At 55.9% G+C, this 17,348-nt stretch overlaps 1 protein-coding gene across 3 annotated transcripts in view; it reads left to right on the forward strand.

The window, feature by feature from the left end:
* Positions 1-2,998: 2,998 nt before the first annotated feature.
* Positions 2,999-17,348, forward strand: part of SLC8A2 (solute carrier family 8 member A2) — an 87,034-nt gene continuing 72,684 nt past the window's right edge. The window contains exon 1 of one of the 3 annotated variants that reach the window (XM_043534731.1): positions 2,999-3,044. Coding sequence is in view for 2 of the 3 variants with exons in the window: in XM_037884518.2 (XP_037740446.1) it covers positions 6,741-6,807 (67 nt within the window). In the remaining variant the exon portion in view is untranslated. Of the gene's footprint in view, positions 3,045-6,635; positions 6,808-17,348 lie in introns of those variants that run through there. The other 2 variants (XM_037884518.2, XM_043534730.1) reach the window with 2 other exon arrangements.

The following is a 17,348-nucleotide window of genomic DNA, read 5'->3' on the forward strand; positions in this document are numbered from 1 at the left end:
CCCAGTGTCTTGCTGTCATCTGTGTCCCCCCTGGTAAGGGGGTGTGGAGCTAGTTGGAGGTCCCTGCTAGCGGGGCTGCAGGCCATGTTTCAGGGCACATTTGGGGCTCTCCTGTTATAAATTGGAGGCGATCCTTTAATGGAGGAGCTCCTGGGCATTCAATTTGGAGCAGGTCCCCCGGCCAGAGAAGGGTAAGCGGTTTGCAAGTGGGAAGTGATTTCTGAGAACTCCTTGGTTAAGCAGGCAAAGACCAGTGAGAGCCAGTGGCTGGGAGCTGAAGCCAGACAAGTGGAGACTAGAAATGGGCTTGTGTTTAGCAGTGAGGGTCTTTAACCCATGGAAGAACCGATGCAGGGAGGCACTGGATTCGCCATCACGTGCTGTCTTTGCGTCAAGCGGGTTCCGGAGTGGCCTCGCGAACGGAACAGGGGGGCAAACCCCCGACTAGCAGGAAGATGGACGTTGGTCAGTTTCTGAAGGGGGTGCCTGGGGTCACCCCGTGAGTCGGGGGAGGAGGGAGAGCAGGGAGTAGCTCCCCAGGAGGCCTGGCTCACCACCTGACAGCCTGCCATGCCACAGGTGCCAGGGACAGGCAGGACCATCTGTCAGAGCAGCAGCCCCATATACCCCTGCCAGAGAAGAAATCACCTTTAATATTAGACACCAGCTTGTGGCAAGCATCAGGGTTTGTCAGTTCCAAAGCCTGCCGGGAGGGAATATCTGACTAATTTCCTGCATGATGCACGCAGGCCTTGGGCTCCGTATTTCCCTGAGGGCACCCAGGAGTTCTGCCTTCTCCAATGCAGCCAAGAGGGAGCAGCGTGCTTCCCAGACGGCTGGGAGAGTCGGCCGTGGTTGCTGCTGAGCCGAGCTGAATTACTGGGATTGTTTGACTCTTTCTAAGCTGGGTCCCTCTGAATCTTCTCTGTGGGGTTTTGGGGGCTGCAGGCGTTGGCAAAAGCTGGAAGCAGCTAGGGACAGAGATGTGAGTCAGGGTTCTCTAGCTGCCCAGTCTGAGGCAGTGGGGCCGAATGAGTGGGCGGAAGGGGGAAGAGAAGTTTTGTTAGAGGCGCTGGGGTCCGGAGATGTCGGTTTTATTCCCAGCGCTGCTGTGAACTCACACAGTAGCCTGGGGAGCTTGTCACCCAGGAGGCCGGGCACCTGTGAAGCTGAATTTGCGAACGCTTGTTAAATGCTGTGAGACCCTCCACTGCAAAGGGCTACGCACGTGTCTGGGTGTTAGACAGGAGGCACCCGTGGAGCCATTTCTCCGTCCTGCGTTCAGGACGCGACTCACCTCTTCGGGCACGTCTCATTACCTCAGATCTGTACAGCATGGCCTCTAGGGAGCACTCCTGTCACGACACCAAGCCGTTCTCAGGTGCATCACAGAGCACTTGACAAAACAGCTCGCCTTCATTACCCCGTTTTACGGATGGGGAAACTGAGGCACAGGGCGGGGAAGGAACGTGCCAAGCAGGCTTGGGGGCAGAGCTCTAACCACTAGACAACACGGTCACTTCATACACTACAAATAAACCGATAACGTCCAGGGATGTGGGTGTAGTGATCTCGGCAAAACCCAGCATCTCTGAGCTGTGGCCATTTGCAGCCGTCTCAGCCCCTGTGCTTTGGGAAAAGCTCTTTCTGCTATTCAGCAGGATTTCTCCTGCCCTTGCTCTGATTTCTGTGGGCGGCTCTCAGATGGCACGTGAAACACCAGGATGAAGCCGAGCTGTTATCTCAGCCTCCCTCCCTTAATATACCGAATCCTTCTCCCTCTTCCTGTCTCCCTTCCCGTCCCCTTCCACACTGGTCCTGCCCTTCCTCCCTCTCTCGTCCCCAGCTCCAGCGTACGGTCTCTCTCTTTTCTTTCCGCACCTCCAAGTCTTTAAAAAGAGCTGCCAGATAGACACTCTTTCCCCCCACCCCCAGTTTTCCCTGTGGTGGAATGTCAGCTGGTGGGGTGTGATGGGATGGCAGGTAGGTGTGGGGGCGGAGAGGGGATGGGATGGCGGGGGAGTGCGTAGGAGAGAGAGAGTGAGAATTGCTTTAACATCAGGATGAATTCTGGTGCTGGCCAGAGCAGGCTGAACGCTGGATTGGAAAATCTGTTTCTGTTCTTTGCCTTTGCTGCTGGTGCCCACGCCCCATCTCGGAGCCCGGCTTTCCTTTTCCCAGTCTTTGCCTGGCTTACAATGGAAGCCCTTTGGGGCAGGGACCGTCTTGTCCCAGGTGTGCGTCCGGTGCTCGCCGAGGCTCCCCGTGCTGCAGTAACACAAATGATGAAATATACAAATCTTGGGGCTTTGGTGGCTGCCCTCTGCTCACGTCCCCAGTGATGGGTTAGTGGATGTGAATCAGCGGATCGCCAGGCTCTTGAAATGGGGCCCAAACTCTTTAGTGAGCAGCCAGCTGCTAACTACAGATAAACCAGCTTGAGTTCCAGCGCGGCCTCCCTTGGCCAGCCGCTGGGACCTGGCAGGAGCTTTCTGCAGCATATGGCTTGAGGCTGGGGTAAGACTTTGAACACACAGGGATGGATTTTCCAAAATGTTCTGCACCCCTGGAGTCAGTGTCCTCTAGCCTCTTCCATCGAATGGGGCTGCAAGCGGGGTGGGTGTGAGGTTCTTTTTCATTCCACCCTTTGCACCTTCTCCCTCTTTCATTTTAGAGCCCCCGCCCCTATTTGCAGACGCACATTGCCAGGGAACAGTAATGCCTGGGGAGAGTTTATTAAATGTTACACTGCTTTGAATGCTCTTCAGCGCCCGCTAGTCAGACGGAGGGTGGACTAGTCCCACGGGCATGGCCAGCTGTTCTCGGGGCCCAGCAGGGGTCTAGGGGGCCAAAGTTTGGGAACCACCAACAAATGCAGAGCAGGGGGTGGAGTCACTGAAAGCGCCATGAGGTCTGTACCGTGCCAGACAAAGGCCAGGGTTATTTCTCTATCTCTGGGCTGTCCCGCTGCTTAGCCCTGGATTGGGACTCAGGAGATTTGGGACCAGTTCCTGTCCTGCAGTGGACTTCCTGTGAGAGCTTGGGTAAGTCATTTAGCCTCTCTTGGCCTCAGTTTCCCCATCTGTGAAATGGGATAAATCACCCTTCCTTTCTTCTCCCCTGGGATAGTCTCGTCTAGCTAGACTGAGAGTTTCATAGGCCAAGGACTGTGTCTCATACAGCGGCTGGCACAATGCGGCCTGGCCTTCATTAGAATGAGGTGAATGATAATTATCAGCAGTGTGTGAGTTGGTCTCAGTCAGTGACTCTTACTAGCACTGAATTTCTCTTGCTTTTTCCTCCCCTCTTCATGTTCTCGCCTCAGCAGCCAAGCTGGAAGAGTTTCGTATATTTTAATCTGAGTTCTGCAGTGCACCTGAAAAACAAAAGGCAACAGTCTTTAGTAATTGGCGAAAGATCTTAATTTCCTCTCTCCGTAGGCATCTTGCTAACTTCCTGCACCGTTGCCTGGTATAGAAAGCGGTGCTAAAAATAAATCGAGCAGGGTGGTGTTTAAATGGAATTTCTCTCCCAGCTGGTTTCGTACAGGCACATGGAAATGGACCTGTTCTTTTAAGGAGATTTGTCCCCTTATGCTTTCCTGCATGGACCCATTACTCAAGAGGATTTTTTCTTTTAAATGGGCAGGTTTCATTTTAATCGCCCTTCTCACCATTAGGTTTCATGGAGCATAATCAATATGCAGTTTGCGCGGAGCCGATTGGCTCTGGCTTTCTTCCCCTTGCTCTGCCGCTTGACACATGCGGTGCCTGGAACCAATAAACTCTGGGCACTTTGCGTATTCATGAGGCGGATTGTTGTGTGGCCGGGAAACCAAAGGAAGTGTGTGTGGGGCGGGGGGGTGGTGGAGCATTTTCCCCCAACAACCTCTAGAGATGGCCTCTGCTGTTTTTCTCCCCCCAGCCTGCTTCCTTTCCCCGCTGGAGAGAGCCGCAGCAAAGCTGGCGATCAGAGGCAGGGTGGGGATGGAGACAAGGCAACGGATATTAAAGCAAATGTAGAGAGGGGAAGGTGGCGACCCCTTTGGAAATGCCCCTCCCTCCCTCCCTCCCTAGGTGCCTTTGACCATCCTGGCCCTAAATAATGTGTGTAGGGCTCCAGTTATAGGTAGTGTGGCCTAGTGGGTAGAGCACGGGACTGGGAGTCCTGGGTTCTACTCCTGGCATAGGCAAGTCACTTTCCTGCTCTGTGCCTCAGTTTCCCTTTATCTCTTTACACTGTGAGTTCCTCGAGATGGGCTGTCTCTCATGCCACCTGTGTGCAGCGCCAGGCACTGTGGGGCCCTGATCTCAGCAGGAGCCTGCGGGTGCTAGTGTAATATGCCAACTGGGTTAGGAGGTAGCCACACAAAGGGCAAACACATGAACTAGTTTCCCCCCCCCCCCTTTGTGTTAAGTGCCCCAGGCTTGTCTTAGGAAGGGTGGGTCTTTGCTTTGAATGCGGAGCCTTGCCTCAGTGGGGTTAGAGCCGGGGCGCTGCCAGGGGAGCAGGGAGCTGGGTTTCTCTCCTGCCCCTCATGGCCCAGCCAGGGAAGCCGGCAAACGTGAATCAGAAGTGTCCCCAGGTGCAGGGGAAGGTGTGGTTCGCTGGGTGCCTTGGAGCTCGGGCACTGGGGGGCTGGGATCTGTCCTGCACTGTGGGGAGGGGGGAGCTGGGAGCTGTCCTGCACTGTGTGTGTGTGTGTGGGGGAGCTGGGAGCTGTCCTGCACTGTGTGTGTGTGTGTGGGGGGGGGAGCTGTCCTGCACTGTGTGTGTGTGTGTGTGTGTGGCGGGGGGACCTGTCCTGCACTGGGGGGGGGGGGGAGCTGGGAGCTGTCCTGCACTCTGTGTGTGTGTGTGTGTGTGTGTGTGGCGGGGGGACCTGTCCTGCACTGTGGGGAGGGGGGAGCTGGGAGCTGTCCTGCACTGTGTGTGTGTGGGGGGGGGAGCTGGGAGCTGTCCTGCACTGTGTGTGTGTGTGTGTGGGGGGAGCTGGGAGCTGTCCTGCACTGCGTGTGTGTGTGGGGGGGAGCTGGGAGCTGTCCTGCACGTGGGGTGGGGGGAGAGGGGGGAGCTGGGAGCTGTCCTGCACTGTGGGGAGGGGGGGGAAGCTGTCCTGCACTGGGGGGGGGGGAGCTGGGAGCTGTCCTGCACTGTGTGTGTGTGTGGGGGGGGGGAGCTGTCCTGCACTGTGTGTGTGTGTGTGGGGGGGGGAGCTGTCCTGCACTGTGTGTGTGTGTGGGGGGGGGGGGGGAAGCTGTCCTGCACTGGGGGGGGGGGGGGGAGCTGGGAGCTGTCCTGCACTGTGTGTGTGTGGGGGGGGGGGGGAGCTGTCCTGCACTGTGTGTGTGGGGGGGAGCTGTCTGCACTGGCGGGGTGTGTGTGTCGGGGGGCTGTCCTGCACTGGCGGGGTGTGTGTGTGGGGGGGGGGAGCTGTCCTGCACTGGCGGGGTGTGTGTGTGGGGGGGGAGCTGTCCTGCACTGGCGGGGTGTGTGTGTGTGGGGGGAGCTGTCCTGCACTGGCGGAGTGTGTGTGTGTGGGGGGGCTGTCCTGCACTGGCGGGGTGTGTGTGTGTGGGGGAGCTGTCTGCATTGGCGGGGTGTGGGGGGGGCTGTCCTGCACTGGCGGGGTGTGTGTGGGGGGGGGCTGTCCTGCACTGTGTGTGTGTGGGGGGGGGGGGCTGTCCTGCACTGTGTGTGTGTGTGGGGGGGGGCTGTCCTGCACTGGCGGGGTGTGTGTGTGTGTGGGGGGGGAGCTGTCTGCACTGGCGGGGTGTGTGTGTGTGGGGGGCTGTCCTGCACTGTGTGTGTGTGTGTGGGGGGGCTGTCCTGCACTGGCGGGGTGTGTGTGTGTGTGGGGGGGGGGCTGTCCTGCACTGGCGGGGTGTGTGTGTGTGTGTGGGGGGGGGGAGCTGTCCTGCACTGGCGGGGTGTGTGGGGGGGCTGTCCTGCACTGGCGGGGTGTGTGTGTGTGTGTGGGGGGGGGGAGCTGTCCTGCACTGGCGGGGTGTGTGGGGGGGCTGTCCTGCACTGGCGGGGTGTGTGTGTGTGTGTGGGGGGGAGCTGTCCTGCACTGGCGGGGTGTGTGTGTGTGGGGGGGGGAGCTGTCTGCACTGGCGGGGTGTGTGGGGGGGCTGTCCTGCACTGGCGGGGTGTGTGTGTGTGTGTGGGGGGGAGCTGTCCTGCACTGGCGGGGTGTGTGTGTGTGTGTGGGGGAGCTGTCTGCACTGGCGGGGTGTGTGTGTGGGGGGGGGAGCTGTCCTGCACTGGGGGGGGAGCTGGGAGCTGTCCTGCATTGTGTGTGTGTGTGTGTGGGGGGGAGCTGTCCTGCACTGGCGGGGTGTGTGTGTGTGTGGGGGGAGCTGTCCTGCACTGTGGGGGGGAGCGGGGGGGAGCTGTCCTGCACTGGGAGGTGCTGAATTCTCGGGAGCTCCGGGCCCCCTCTCTGCCAAGATCCCCTTTCCCTGGGACTGGGAGCCCCGCCCCTGGGTGCTGGCCGCCGCCCCCCCGCCCCTGGGTGCTCCCCCCGGCCTCTGTCCAAGCTCTCCCCGTGCCCCCTTTTTCCCCAGGACCCGCCCCGCGCTCCGCCCCCCACGCTGGGCGGGCTCCGGCCGGCTGCGAGGGCGGGGGCTGGGGGGCGGGGGCGCGTCTCGGAGCGAGCCGGCAGCTGGAGCGGCCCCCCCGCCCCTCCCGCACGCAGCCCCAGCCCTGCCAGGCGGCGACCATGGAGAAGTAACTTGATGCCTTCCGAGCTCGCGGTCAGCCCCAGGCTCGAGGTGGGGAGGAGAGAGAGGAGCAGACCCCCAGGTATGCGGGGGGGGGCAGCTTGGACACATGGTGGGGGGGCGGGTGCTGGTGACTGGATGGTGCTTGCAGGTTTTCCCTCTGGCTTCTTTGCTGGAGGCTCTGGGAGCAGGGTGTGTATGCGGGGGGGGGGGGGGGAGTGGGCTGGGGGGGCAGCTGCCCTGTGTGTGTGTGGGGGGGTGCTGGATTTTCCACCCGCAAATCACTTGCGTGCCCCTGTCTCTCTGTTACCTTGGCATCTCAGCTCCTTTTCCCACCTCCTGCAACCTACCCCCCCCCACTCTCCCCTATTCAGTGGGTTTCTCCTTACAGTCCCGGGGGGGGGGGCAGATTCTATAGCTGACGCCACCTGAGAACCTGCCCCCCCCCAGTCTTGTGCAGTGTTAGATTTGCAACCGATGCCTTGGCAGAAAACAATACCCCCCCCCCCCCCCCCCCAGCTTGGGATGGATCCTGCCAGGGCTCCTCCCGACTGTTTAATAATCAGAATCCATTTTTTAAAATTCCCCTGTAAACTTCCATTGTCTTCCCCGGCTCCTGGACCCACCTGGTGCCTTTACCCGCCTGCTCCATGTCCAGTCTGTGCCCTGCTCCGAAGGGGGCCACCCCATGCCAGCGGCCCCTGGGTCTTCTCGTTGCATTCGCCAGAGGGATGCTGGCGCCCACGGTTGATTGGAAAGTGCGTGTTGCTGCCCCAGGGAAGGGGTTCCTGTGTTTGGAACAGGGGCGATTGGAACGGGACGGAGTGGCGTGGCGGGCCCGCAGCGTGCCCGTTATGTATGGGGACAGGTGTTCTGCCAGAATCGGCTTGATTTCCCAGACAGCGAAATGTGCTTTTGAAACGGCAGGGGCCAAATCCTCAGCTGGCGAAAAGCGGCGCCGTCCATGTCAGCGGTGGCCGGGCTGAACTGGGCCAGAGAGGGATTTAGCTCTGCAAACGTAGCCGAAGAGATCCGATGGGTTTCCTCCCCTCTGCGGCGGTGCACGCTTTAGAAATTCACGTCGTAAGAAATAGGATGATGATTAAAGTGCTGACAGCGTGCGGTAGGCAGCAGACCTGACCCTCCAGGGGTTACGCTCCAAAAGATAGAAACCCAGATGCACTGGGAGAGCCCAGCAGGTGAAATAACTTTGAATTATTTGCTGCTGGCTAGCTCCCAGCAGGTGTAAATTGGCATCACGCCACGGAGTCTGTGGGACCAGAGCTGCAGCTGGTGTCAGTCAGCATCACTCCACTGGAGTCGGTGGGGCCAGATCCCCAGCTGGTGTGGAAAGGATCTGACTCCATTAGAGTCAATCGCGTCAGATCCCCAGCGGGTGTAACTTGGTGTTACCCGACTGGAGTCAGTGGGGCCAGATCCCCCGGCCGATGTAAGTCAGCGTCGTGCCATTGAAACCAGCACAACGGTGCGGCTTTGCACCGGCGGAGGATCTGGCCCCGTGCGTATCATTTACACGGTGAGAAGATAGAGGGCGGTAACATTTCGCAGCATGGTAGAAGTTAGGCTGCCTGAAAACTGGGTTTTACCTTAGGAAGCCACCTTCAACCTGAATTAAGAATACAGTTACATTGTCTCCAGACATTATCCCGGAGTCTGTGGGACTTGGGCGAGATTCTCCTTTGGGAACACGGCAGGATCAGCCGGAAATCCCGTTTTCAAGGCTGTCTCTTCCGTGGCGGGCTGGCTAGCCTGGGAGCTCTTTCTCTCGCTCCTCCTGTACAGCGCCTGGCATGACGGGGCCCTGCTCTCGGCTGGGGCCGGCGGGTGCCGCTGGAGGAATGAGCCGGGCCTGAGCCTGTGTGTTTATTTGAAATGGGCTTGACTCTCACTGTCAGTACATCCACGTCGCTAGACAAAAAATAGTACCCAGCTTAGCAAAGAGAGTCGCCTGGAATTGAAACAGAAGCGTACTCCTCTTCTCCTCCGAAGCCTGGGAAGAGAGGCCAGCTCTTTCCCACGCCCTGGGGGCCGGAAAGGAGGGAGCTGGAAATGCGTCGGAGGGACAGCCCTGTACCTGTCACTCGGTGGTGACAGCTAAAGGTCTTTTTGGCTCCTGTAGGAGCTTACGGTTTTAGAGCCATTGGACCAAATCATGGCGTAAATTGGCTCAGCTGGGTTGACTTCTGCGGCGTGGCACTGATTTACACCCGCTGGGGATCTGGCCCCATTGACCTCAATAGAGCAACAGCTGAATAACATCATGGGTTAGAGCCACAGACAGGCTCCAGTGGATCCACTGTTGGCGAGGGAGCGATGCCGCTTTGTGCCAGCTGGGGATCTGGCCCCCACTGACGCCAGTGGGATTACACCAGTGATGCATTTGGTCCCTTGAGGTGAAGATTGTGGGAAACTCCTCTCGACGGCCCCCCAGCCAACGAGCCTTCGCCGCTCAACGTGGTGCGTGCGGATCTGTTCGGCTGGAATCAGGGGCAGATGTGTTTTCAGAGAGTGGGAGCCTTTTTTGTGCAATTACATCTAGTGATTCGAGCTGTCTTCAGAAGAAATCAAATAACCCACCCTCTTCCTGCCGTGCCCCGCAAAGTCTGCTAGCAAATCTGTGGCCGCTGACATGCCGCGGCCTGTGGGAAAGACCCAGTGCCAGCGGGAACAGGGCACTCAGACTTCGGCTCTAAAAGCCCCGGCCCGACCCCCTGAGCTCAAGGAGACACGTGCGGGGTGTTGTTAGCAGCATGGGGGTTACGGTGCACCTCCGAGCTGCCCTGCTTCTGTCCGGTAGAGAGCAGTGGTGTGCATGCTCGTGAATCTACACGTACACAATATCATACCGTCGTGAGCTGGGTTTATGGATGTGTGTGTATTATAAAGAACTGGATTCATGTGTGCGTGTGTGTAACATACTGACCTGGGTTCATGGGCATGGTAATGCACTGAATTCTGTGCACGTGTAATGTGTGCGACTCGCGCTCACAGCCAGGTCCTTGCAACATTTTCACACTTTGATTTAATCGGCAGCTAACGTTTCATCAGCCACTTCAAAATCCTGGGGCCCCACCAGAGCCTGTTTTGCTGATTGGCATCTGGCTTGCTCTGTGTCGGGGGACAGTGTTATCCTGAGTTAGCGGAACCAGGAAAGGAATCGGATGCCGACGCTGGGTGAAATCCATCCGCTGGCTTCTCTGTGACACCCTGGGGGTCCTCTGCGGTAGAACAGACAGTGTCAGGGTTTGGACCTGTGCCTTTTACTCACGGTGGGACATTGGGCCATGGATTTGATCTGAGTGTGTGAAGCGATAAAGGCCAATGCGATTTGTGGGTGCGGAGGCGTTGGCCCCTTCTCTGGGGTAACCGCTCCCTGTAATACCCTGCTCACTTGTGGGCTCCTCACTGGCCTACACATGCTGGAGACAAACTGGGGGCGCTAGGAGGACAGAACCCAGGGTGATTAAGGGGCGAGGGCAGGGAATTGAAGGAGCTCAGTGTTCATAATCCGAGTGTGTTGTGAGGGACCTGATTCTCAGTGGCAAAGTTTTGTCTACAGGGTGACACCGACTGGAATAGCCGTTGTGAAATAGGCCATTCTGCAGTAGCTGCCCCGAGTGGACGCTCTGTTCCAGGAGATCGCCCGGTCCGCTTTGGAAGCGCATGAATGAATCCGGACTAGGCCATCCACAGGGAGAGCTACTCTGGAATAGCTAGCCCTGTCGCTGTCTGCGTGTGGGCAAGTCCGACTCTGCCAGAGCGTTTTAGCTGAGACGCCAGGCCTTAGGGATGATGGCTGTGTCGGGGACTCATAACAGCTGCATTACAGGGAATACGTAGAGCGGGTGTCGGAGGAAGCCTCTTCCACTGGGGGTGGAAACCCCACGCTCTGAGAGATTTATCTCAGGCCAGAGTGACCACTGGGATCATCTACTCTAACTTCCTGTATCACTGGCCTTGGAAAATTAGATTTTTATTGGTGTCAGTAAGTGTCGATTTCACTGTATCCACACAAACTGAGGACAAATATTTCAAAGAAATGTATGGAGAGGCAAAGGAAGAAAAATGCTGCTTGAAAGCTTATTTGGGTTTGACCAAAGGAGATTTACTTTGGATGTGTTGACAATGTGTCTTTTAACGGTTATAAAGCCCTTTACTTTTTGAATCTCCACATCTACTGCCATTAAATAATTGTCTGACCTCCCCCCTGCATAGTTTCCTGGAACTATGAACATTTAAATTGATAAAAACAGAAAAATGTTTAGAAATAAACATCCGTGTTCTCTGCCAAAATTACAAAAAAATGAAAATGGAATTCTGCCGGGCCTAGATATAACACAGGCCCGACGACTTCCCAGCATTAATTCCTGTTTGAATCAGAGCAGATCTGTTAGAAAATCAACCTGTCTTGATTTAATCAGGCCCAGTGAGGGAGAAGTAGATTCTGCCTCAGCCTTTGGTAGGTTGTTCCATGGCTTACGTATCCTCACTGCTAACCATTTGCACCTTAGTTCCAGTCTGAATTCAGCTAGTTTCAACTTCCAACCATTGGATCCTTCCCCTGCTAGACGGAAGAGCCCTCGGTTATCACATCTCTGTTCCCCGTCTAGGTACTTACAGCCTGGGATAAGTCGCCTCTTAACCTTCATAAAACAGGACTGTGCCAAGGGCTGTAGGGAAAGGCTCCTGTACTAACCGGTCATTATATGGGCCCTCATTAGTTATATTACAGTAGCCTGGAGCCCTAGGATCCGGCTGTAATTGGCACCCAGCGAGGCAGTCCTATGCTGCAGAAGCATGGTTTTAAAGAGGCACAGTCAAGATCAAAATACTTCCTCCCCTGTGTCCCCGGGATGCTAGTAAATTGCAGTTGTGGGACTCTGCACCCCCTGCCGTGGAGTGGTGGGAGCTTTGAGATGCGGTGGTGGTGGGTGCAGTCCCCCTTGCCGACGACCCATCCCCACATCTCAGAGTTAGCTTTGCCTCCCCGTATTCCCCTCCTCCCGGAGCGTGGGAATTCTCCTCTGCTTCCTCTCCTGCTTCTATCAGTGACAGCACTCGCCGGCGGCCCTGATCCCCCCCGGTCCGCGCTGCACGGCCCCTCAGACCGCTGTGCAGTAGGGCTGGAATCCGGTTGCTCCTGTCCCAAGTGGGCTGGTGCAGATAATTCCACAAGGTGCAGAACCGCTCCCAACGGGCTTCGTAGCTTATGAAGCCAGCCAGGACCACTGGATCATCCAGGCTGACCTGCATTGCACAGGCCAGGGAATTTCGCCCAGTTACCCCGGCAGCCAGCCCAGTAACCCAAGCGAGCAGGGAGGCAGGGGGAAGAGGAGGCAGGCGTAGGTCGGAGTGGCCGCTGCTCCTCACGGTTCCAGGCCCCGCCCCAGTTGTATCTAGTGCAAGAGGCTTTTTTGCGTTAATCCAGGTTCCTCCCCTATTTTCCTTTTTAATCAAACCTAGGTTAGCACTTCAGCCGGTCTCTTTTCAACAGAGGCTGCTGTGGTACGGTAGTACTCCCTCGGCTCTAAGCCAGGCTCCCACGCCCCATCGCCATGCAGCCTGTGGCCCATCAGACCTCCAGCAGGAGAGGATCCCGCCCTGCTTTGCCCACGCGCCTCTTGAAACCCACCAGGGAAGGGCGAAGCAGCCGGCGCCCAAGGCCAAATTTGGCTTTCATTTACCCCCGCCACCCGTCATGGAAATTAGCCCCATTAAGTCCCACCTAGCTCAGTCCCCACCCAAGGTGGAGTTGCCCCTTATAGACTAGACCTTGGTGCTTGGAGAAATGCTGTCAGGTCCCTCTGGCTTGGCACCCAGCTGTCCGATCCAGATGGGCTTAAAGGTTTCCCTGCCTAAACCTTCGCCCCCCCCGCATCCCGCGCCTGCTCCCCCAAAACTAACCGCAGGCTGCATCAGGAGACTGAGCTCCAAATCAGCCTTCCCCCCAGATGGTCACGGCAGTCGTGCCGCGATCAGGACGAACTGAAGGATCCACCGGTGATCTGGCGGCTTTGGAGCCCGAGCAGAGCTAGTCAAGGGGGCAACAAGCGCTCTCTCCACAGAGGGTGCTGAGGAACAGTTTACGGGAGCGTGAAAAACAGACTGAGCGCTGGCTGATTTTCAGAGTGCCCGGACTCGGAAAGGTGCTTATTTCGTTACTGAAGTGGGGATATCGCCCCAAACCCGCCCTTGCTCCCACTCCTAGATAGCACTCCCAGACCTGACGCTAAAACCCAGGAGTCCCCTGCTCTAACCACTAGACCTCACTCCCTCTCGTAGCCAGAATGGTACCAAGGGGCTTTGATTCCTGGTCCTCTGCTATAAACAACTCCCTCCAAGAGTCCAGAATAGCACCCAGCCTCTGGGCCCTGAGTCTGCATTGCCCTGAGCCGGTGCAGAGTGCGGGGCCGAAGCGACCAGTTCCTCCGGGAGCGTTTTGCCCCCAGGTAAATGGCTGCACAAGGTGCAAGACAATGAAGAAGAAGGTCCCTTGCTCTGACCATTAGGTCGCTCGGCCTCCGTGGAGCATCAATTGATGTACATTTGGACTCCCCACTGGCTCGAGGGAGGAACAGCTGTCAGGGAGAAGTGTTTCCTCTCCCCCCTGCAAAGTGCATGAAAAATGTAGCTCCTACAATAAATCGCTGCAGGAACCTGGGAGCGCACCTTCCCTCTCTCCCTCCCTCCACTTGCTGTTGTTTTGAAACGTCTGGGAATAAAAACGCACAACCTTGCGATTAAGGCCCTGGGCCCTAAGAGATCTGGGTTTCCATTCTGCCTTTGCAACATGTGATCTTGGCCGGTCACTCCCCTCACTCTGCACTTCAGTTTGCCTAGCTCTAAAACAGATCTAATGGCCGGGGTTTCCCAACAGATCGAAGGGTGACTTTGGGGTGTCAGACTTTAAACGCTCGGGGCTTGTCTACACAGGGGAAATTGAGCTGCAATGCTAATCCAGAATAACTCTTCCATGTGGACACTCCATTCTGAACGCATTCCATCAGAGCTTTGTGATGGGAATAATTATTCCAGAATCAAGTCACTTTCATTTCAGAATAGAGCATCCCCCCAGGGAGCTGTTCCCCACTAATCAAAGGTACTTCAATGGCCCATGTTCCCCCAGGATCTGAGTAGCCCCCAACTGTTACCGTATTTATCCTTCCAACCCCTTCTGAGGCAGGAAAGAGACCTGGCCAGGATGACCCAGGAAGCAGGTGACTTGAACTCAGGCCTGTCAAGATTTGATCACGGCCTCTTCGATCTAACAGGTCCCAGTGGCTGGAAGTTGAAAAACATAAGAATGGGCAGACTGGGTCAGACCAAAGGTCCATCCAGCCCAGTGTCCTGTCTTCCGACAGCGGCCAGTGCCAAGTGCCCCAGAGGGAATGAACAGAACAGGGAATCACCAAGTGATCCATCCCCTGTCACCCATTCCCAGCTTCTGGCAACCAGAGGCTAGGGACACCATCCCTGCCCATCCTGACTAATAGCCATTGATGGATCTGTCTTCCATGAACTTATCTAGTTCTTTTTTTAACCTTGTTATAGTCTTGGCCTTCACAACATCCTCTGGCAAGGAGTTCCACAGGTTGACTGTGCTTTGTGTGAAGAAATACTTCCTTTGGTTTGTTTTAAACCTGCTGCCTGTTCATTGCATTGGGTGAGCCCTAGTTCTTGTGTAGGAGGAGTAAACAACACCTCCTTCTTTACTTTCTCCACAACCATCATGATTTTATAGACCTCTATCCTATCCCCCCTTAGCCATCTCTTTTCCAAGCTGACAAGTCCCAGTTTTATTAATCTCTCCTCATACGGAAGCCGTTCCATACCCCCAGTCATTTTTATTGTCCTTTTCTGAACCTGTTCCAATTCCAGTCTATCTTTTTGAGATGGGGCGACCACATCCACACGCAGTATTCAAGCTGTGGGTGTCCCATGGATTTATATAGAGGCGATATAATATTTTCTGTCCTATTATCTGTCCCCTTCTTAATTATTCCCAGCATCCTGTTCGCTTTTTTGACGGCCGCTGCACATTGAGTGGATGTTTTCAGAGAAATATCCACAATGACTCAAAGATCTCTCCTTTGGGGTCTAAATTAGCTGTTAGCAGCCATCATTGTATATGTATAGTTGTGGGGCTAGACAAATTCAGACGGGAAAGGTGTCCGTTTTTAACAAGGAGGGGAATTACCCGATGGAGCAACTTACCTAGCACCGTGGTCGAGTCTCCAGCCCAGGGAACGTTTAAATGCAGGCGGGATGTTTTTTGAGATCTGCTCCAGGAATTATTTTGTGGGCCTCGGATGGCCGATGCGACGCAGGAGGTCAGGCCAGGTGCTCACACCGCTTCCTTCTGGCCTTGGAGCCGAGGAAAGTCCCCAGCTGGTGCTCTAACCATTGCATCATCCTTCCTCTCGATCCCTCTCTGGTGGCTAATCCAGGAACAGAGATCCTTCCCCGGCCAGGGGGGCATGCGTGAACTGCATTCCCACCGTGTGCCTCTCTGTCCCCCTCTAGGGGCTGGCCGAGGTTTACGAGTCCACTGCAGCCGTTGCGCTGTAGAAGCCGGGGCACTGAGGCCAGGCACTGGTGCCTCGCGCTGTTGGATCCAGCCGTCCCAGCTTCACTCCCTGCAGGTGACTGCTGGTCCAAGCGTGTCCTCTTGCATCCCCCTGCGACGGGAGACTCTAACTGCATGCAGAAGCCTCGCGCTGCTGCTGCCCCGGTTCTGCTTCCTGGGCTACTAGGCCGGCCGCTCCCGCCAAGCTGGAGGAAAAGAAGCCAGCAGCAGGCGGCATCACAACTGGCATGACATGCAGGAGGCACGCCCCACCCTAGTCTATAAATACACCGGCAAGTTCTACTCGGGCTTTCGAGAGCACGCTTTCAAACCCAGTGAAACGTTACTGTCCACAGCTCGCCGGGCTGGTTCAGGATGTCCGTCGCTGGCAACGTCTTTAGAGAGGAAGAGGGAGAGATGACGGCGCGTCGGGTTTGCTGTTCCCAGGGGCACCAAGCGCCGTTTAACCAGAGCGCTGCTCTCGATCTGTCAGTATCGTTCGCTCCTAGCTCTTTGCCCTCTGTCCTGCAAAGGACCAGGGCTAGTCTGAATATCTGGCCCCTTCCCGTGCGTCTTTTCACTCGTCACTTGTGAAAATCCTGGTGTAAGAGCTTAGCAGGTCTGAGAACAAGGTTTGGATGTTTGTATGGGTAACAAGGAAATTCAGAGCCAGAACAGTAAATATTCCAGAAACCAACTCAATCCAGAGGTTTGGCGGGGCTCTAAAACCCCCTGCTTCAGCTCATGGGCTGATCTCAAACGATCGCAGGTCAGGAGGGGACCTGCCTTGGCGGGGGGCTGGTTATCCATCGTTTGATTTATGTGTGGCCTAGTGGTTAGAGGACTGGATTGTGATGTTGGAGATGTGGGTTCTAGCACTGGCCTGCTTGGGTGAGACCTTTCCCTGCTCTGGGCCTCAGTTTTCTCCTCTGTAAAAATGGGGACAATGATATCACCCTCCTTTGAAAGTGCTTTGCCATCTACTGATGACAAGTGCTTATAAAGACTATGATTATAATATAAACCACTCAAGATTTCCAGGCAGTGCTGGGTGCCCACCCTTTGACAATCAGACCTCTTTAAGGCATCCTATCTTGCTCACCCAACAATTATGGCATCCCAAAACCAACAGCCATTTTTAATGACCTTGGTGACATCTTGTGGCAATGAGTTCCACCGGCCTGTCGTAATGGGGCACGTGCAGCAAATCAGGAGAAAACTGGGGCTTATTATTAGCCACGTTCTACAACCCCTACTCAGAACAAGTGGTTTGTTAGTTCTTGAGTCTTCCCAAGGAGATTGGTACCCTAGTTGAGGAGGAAAAGTAACTCTCAGCATGAGCAAGCGTGGCAGATTCTGGCCCTGTGTTGCTAGGGAAGAGGTATGGTAACCATGGCGATACTGAATGTACTTACTAACTAGTCCATAGCGGTAGCGATGGTTATTATTATCACGACTGATTATATTTCATGTGCCAGGCACTTTCCAAACACTGAAGGAAGACCGTCCCTGCTCCAAGGAACCCACACTCTAATGACACTGCTGTTGTCTCAGGCTCTCTGCAGACTCAGGCAAATGTCCCTGCATCAGTTAGACTTGGGGCAGCTCTCCCCCTCACAGCTACTGTCTCAGACAACTAGAGGCAGGGCTGGATTAATGTACGGTCATTATACTGGTGTCCGGTGCCCTAGCTCCTGCAGTCCCGTGATTATGGCAGGCACTTGACGATCATTAAACCAATATATTTCTAGCCCTCATGTTTGTCGAGAAAAGATTGAAAACGTGAGCCAGGAGTAAATGCTGCAGCGATACTGCCTGACTTTGCAGAGAGCCTGAGACAGCTGATCTGAGGAGGGGGGGACCTGCCTTGAGTGTAATCGGTGCAGCAGCATCTGCCTAGGTCTGCAGAGAGCGTGAGACAATAGCTGTCAAAGGGGAAGCAGCTGGTGGCTCCCAGTTGTATACAATGCCTTGTTGATTCTTAGCTGATGCAATGAGTTGGAGGTTCCCAGCTGCACACAGTAGTTTGGTGGGTC

Source organism: Chelonia mydas, chromosome 23 (assembly GCF_015237465.2).
Source record: "Chelonia mydas isolate rCheMyd1 chromosome 23, rCheMyd1.pri.v2, whole genome shotgun sequence".
NCBI lineage: Eukaryota > Metazoa > Chordata > Testudines > Cheloniidae > Chelonia > Chelonia mydas.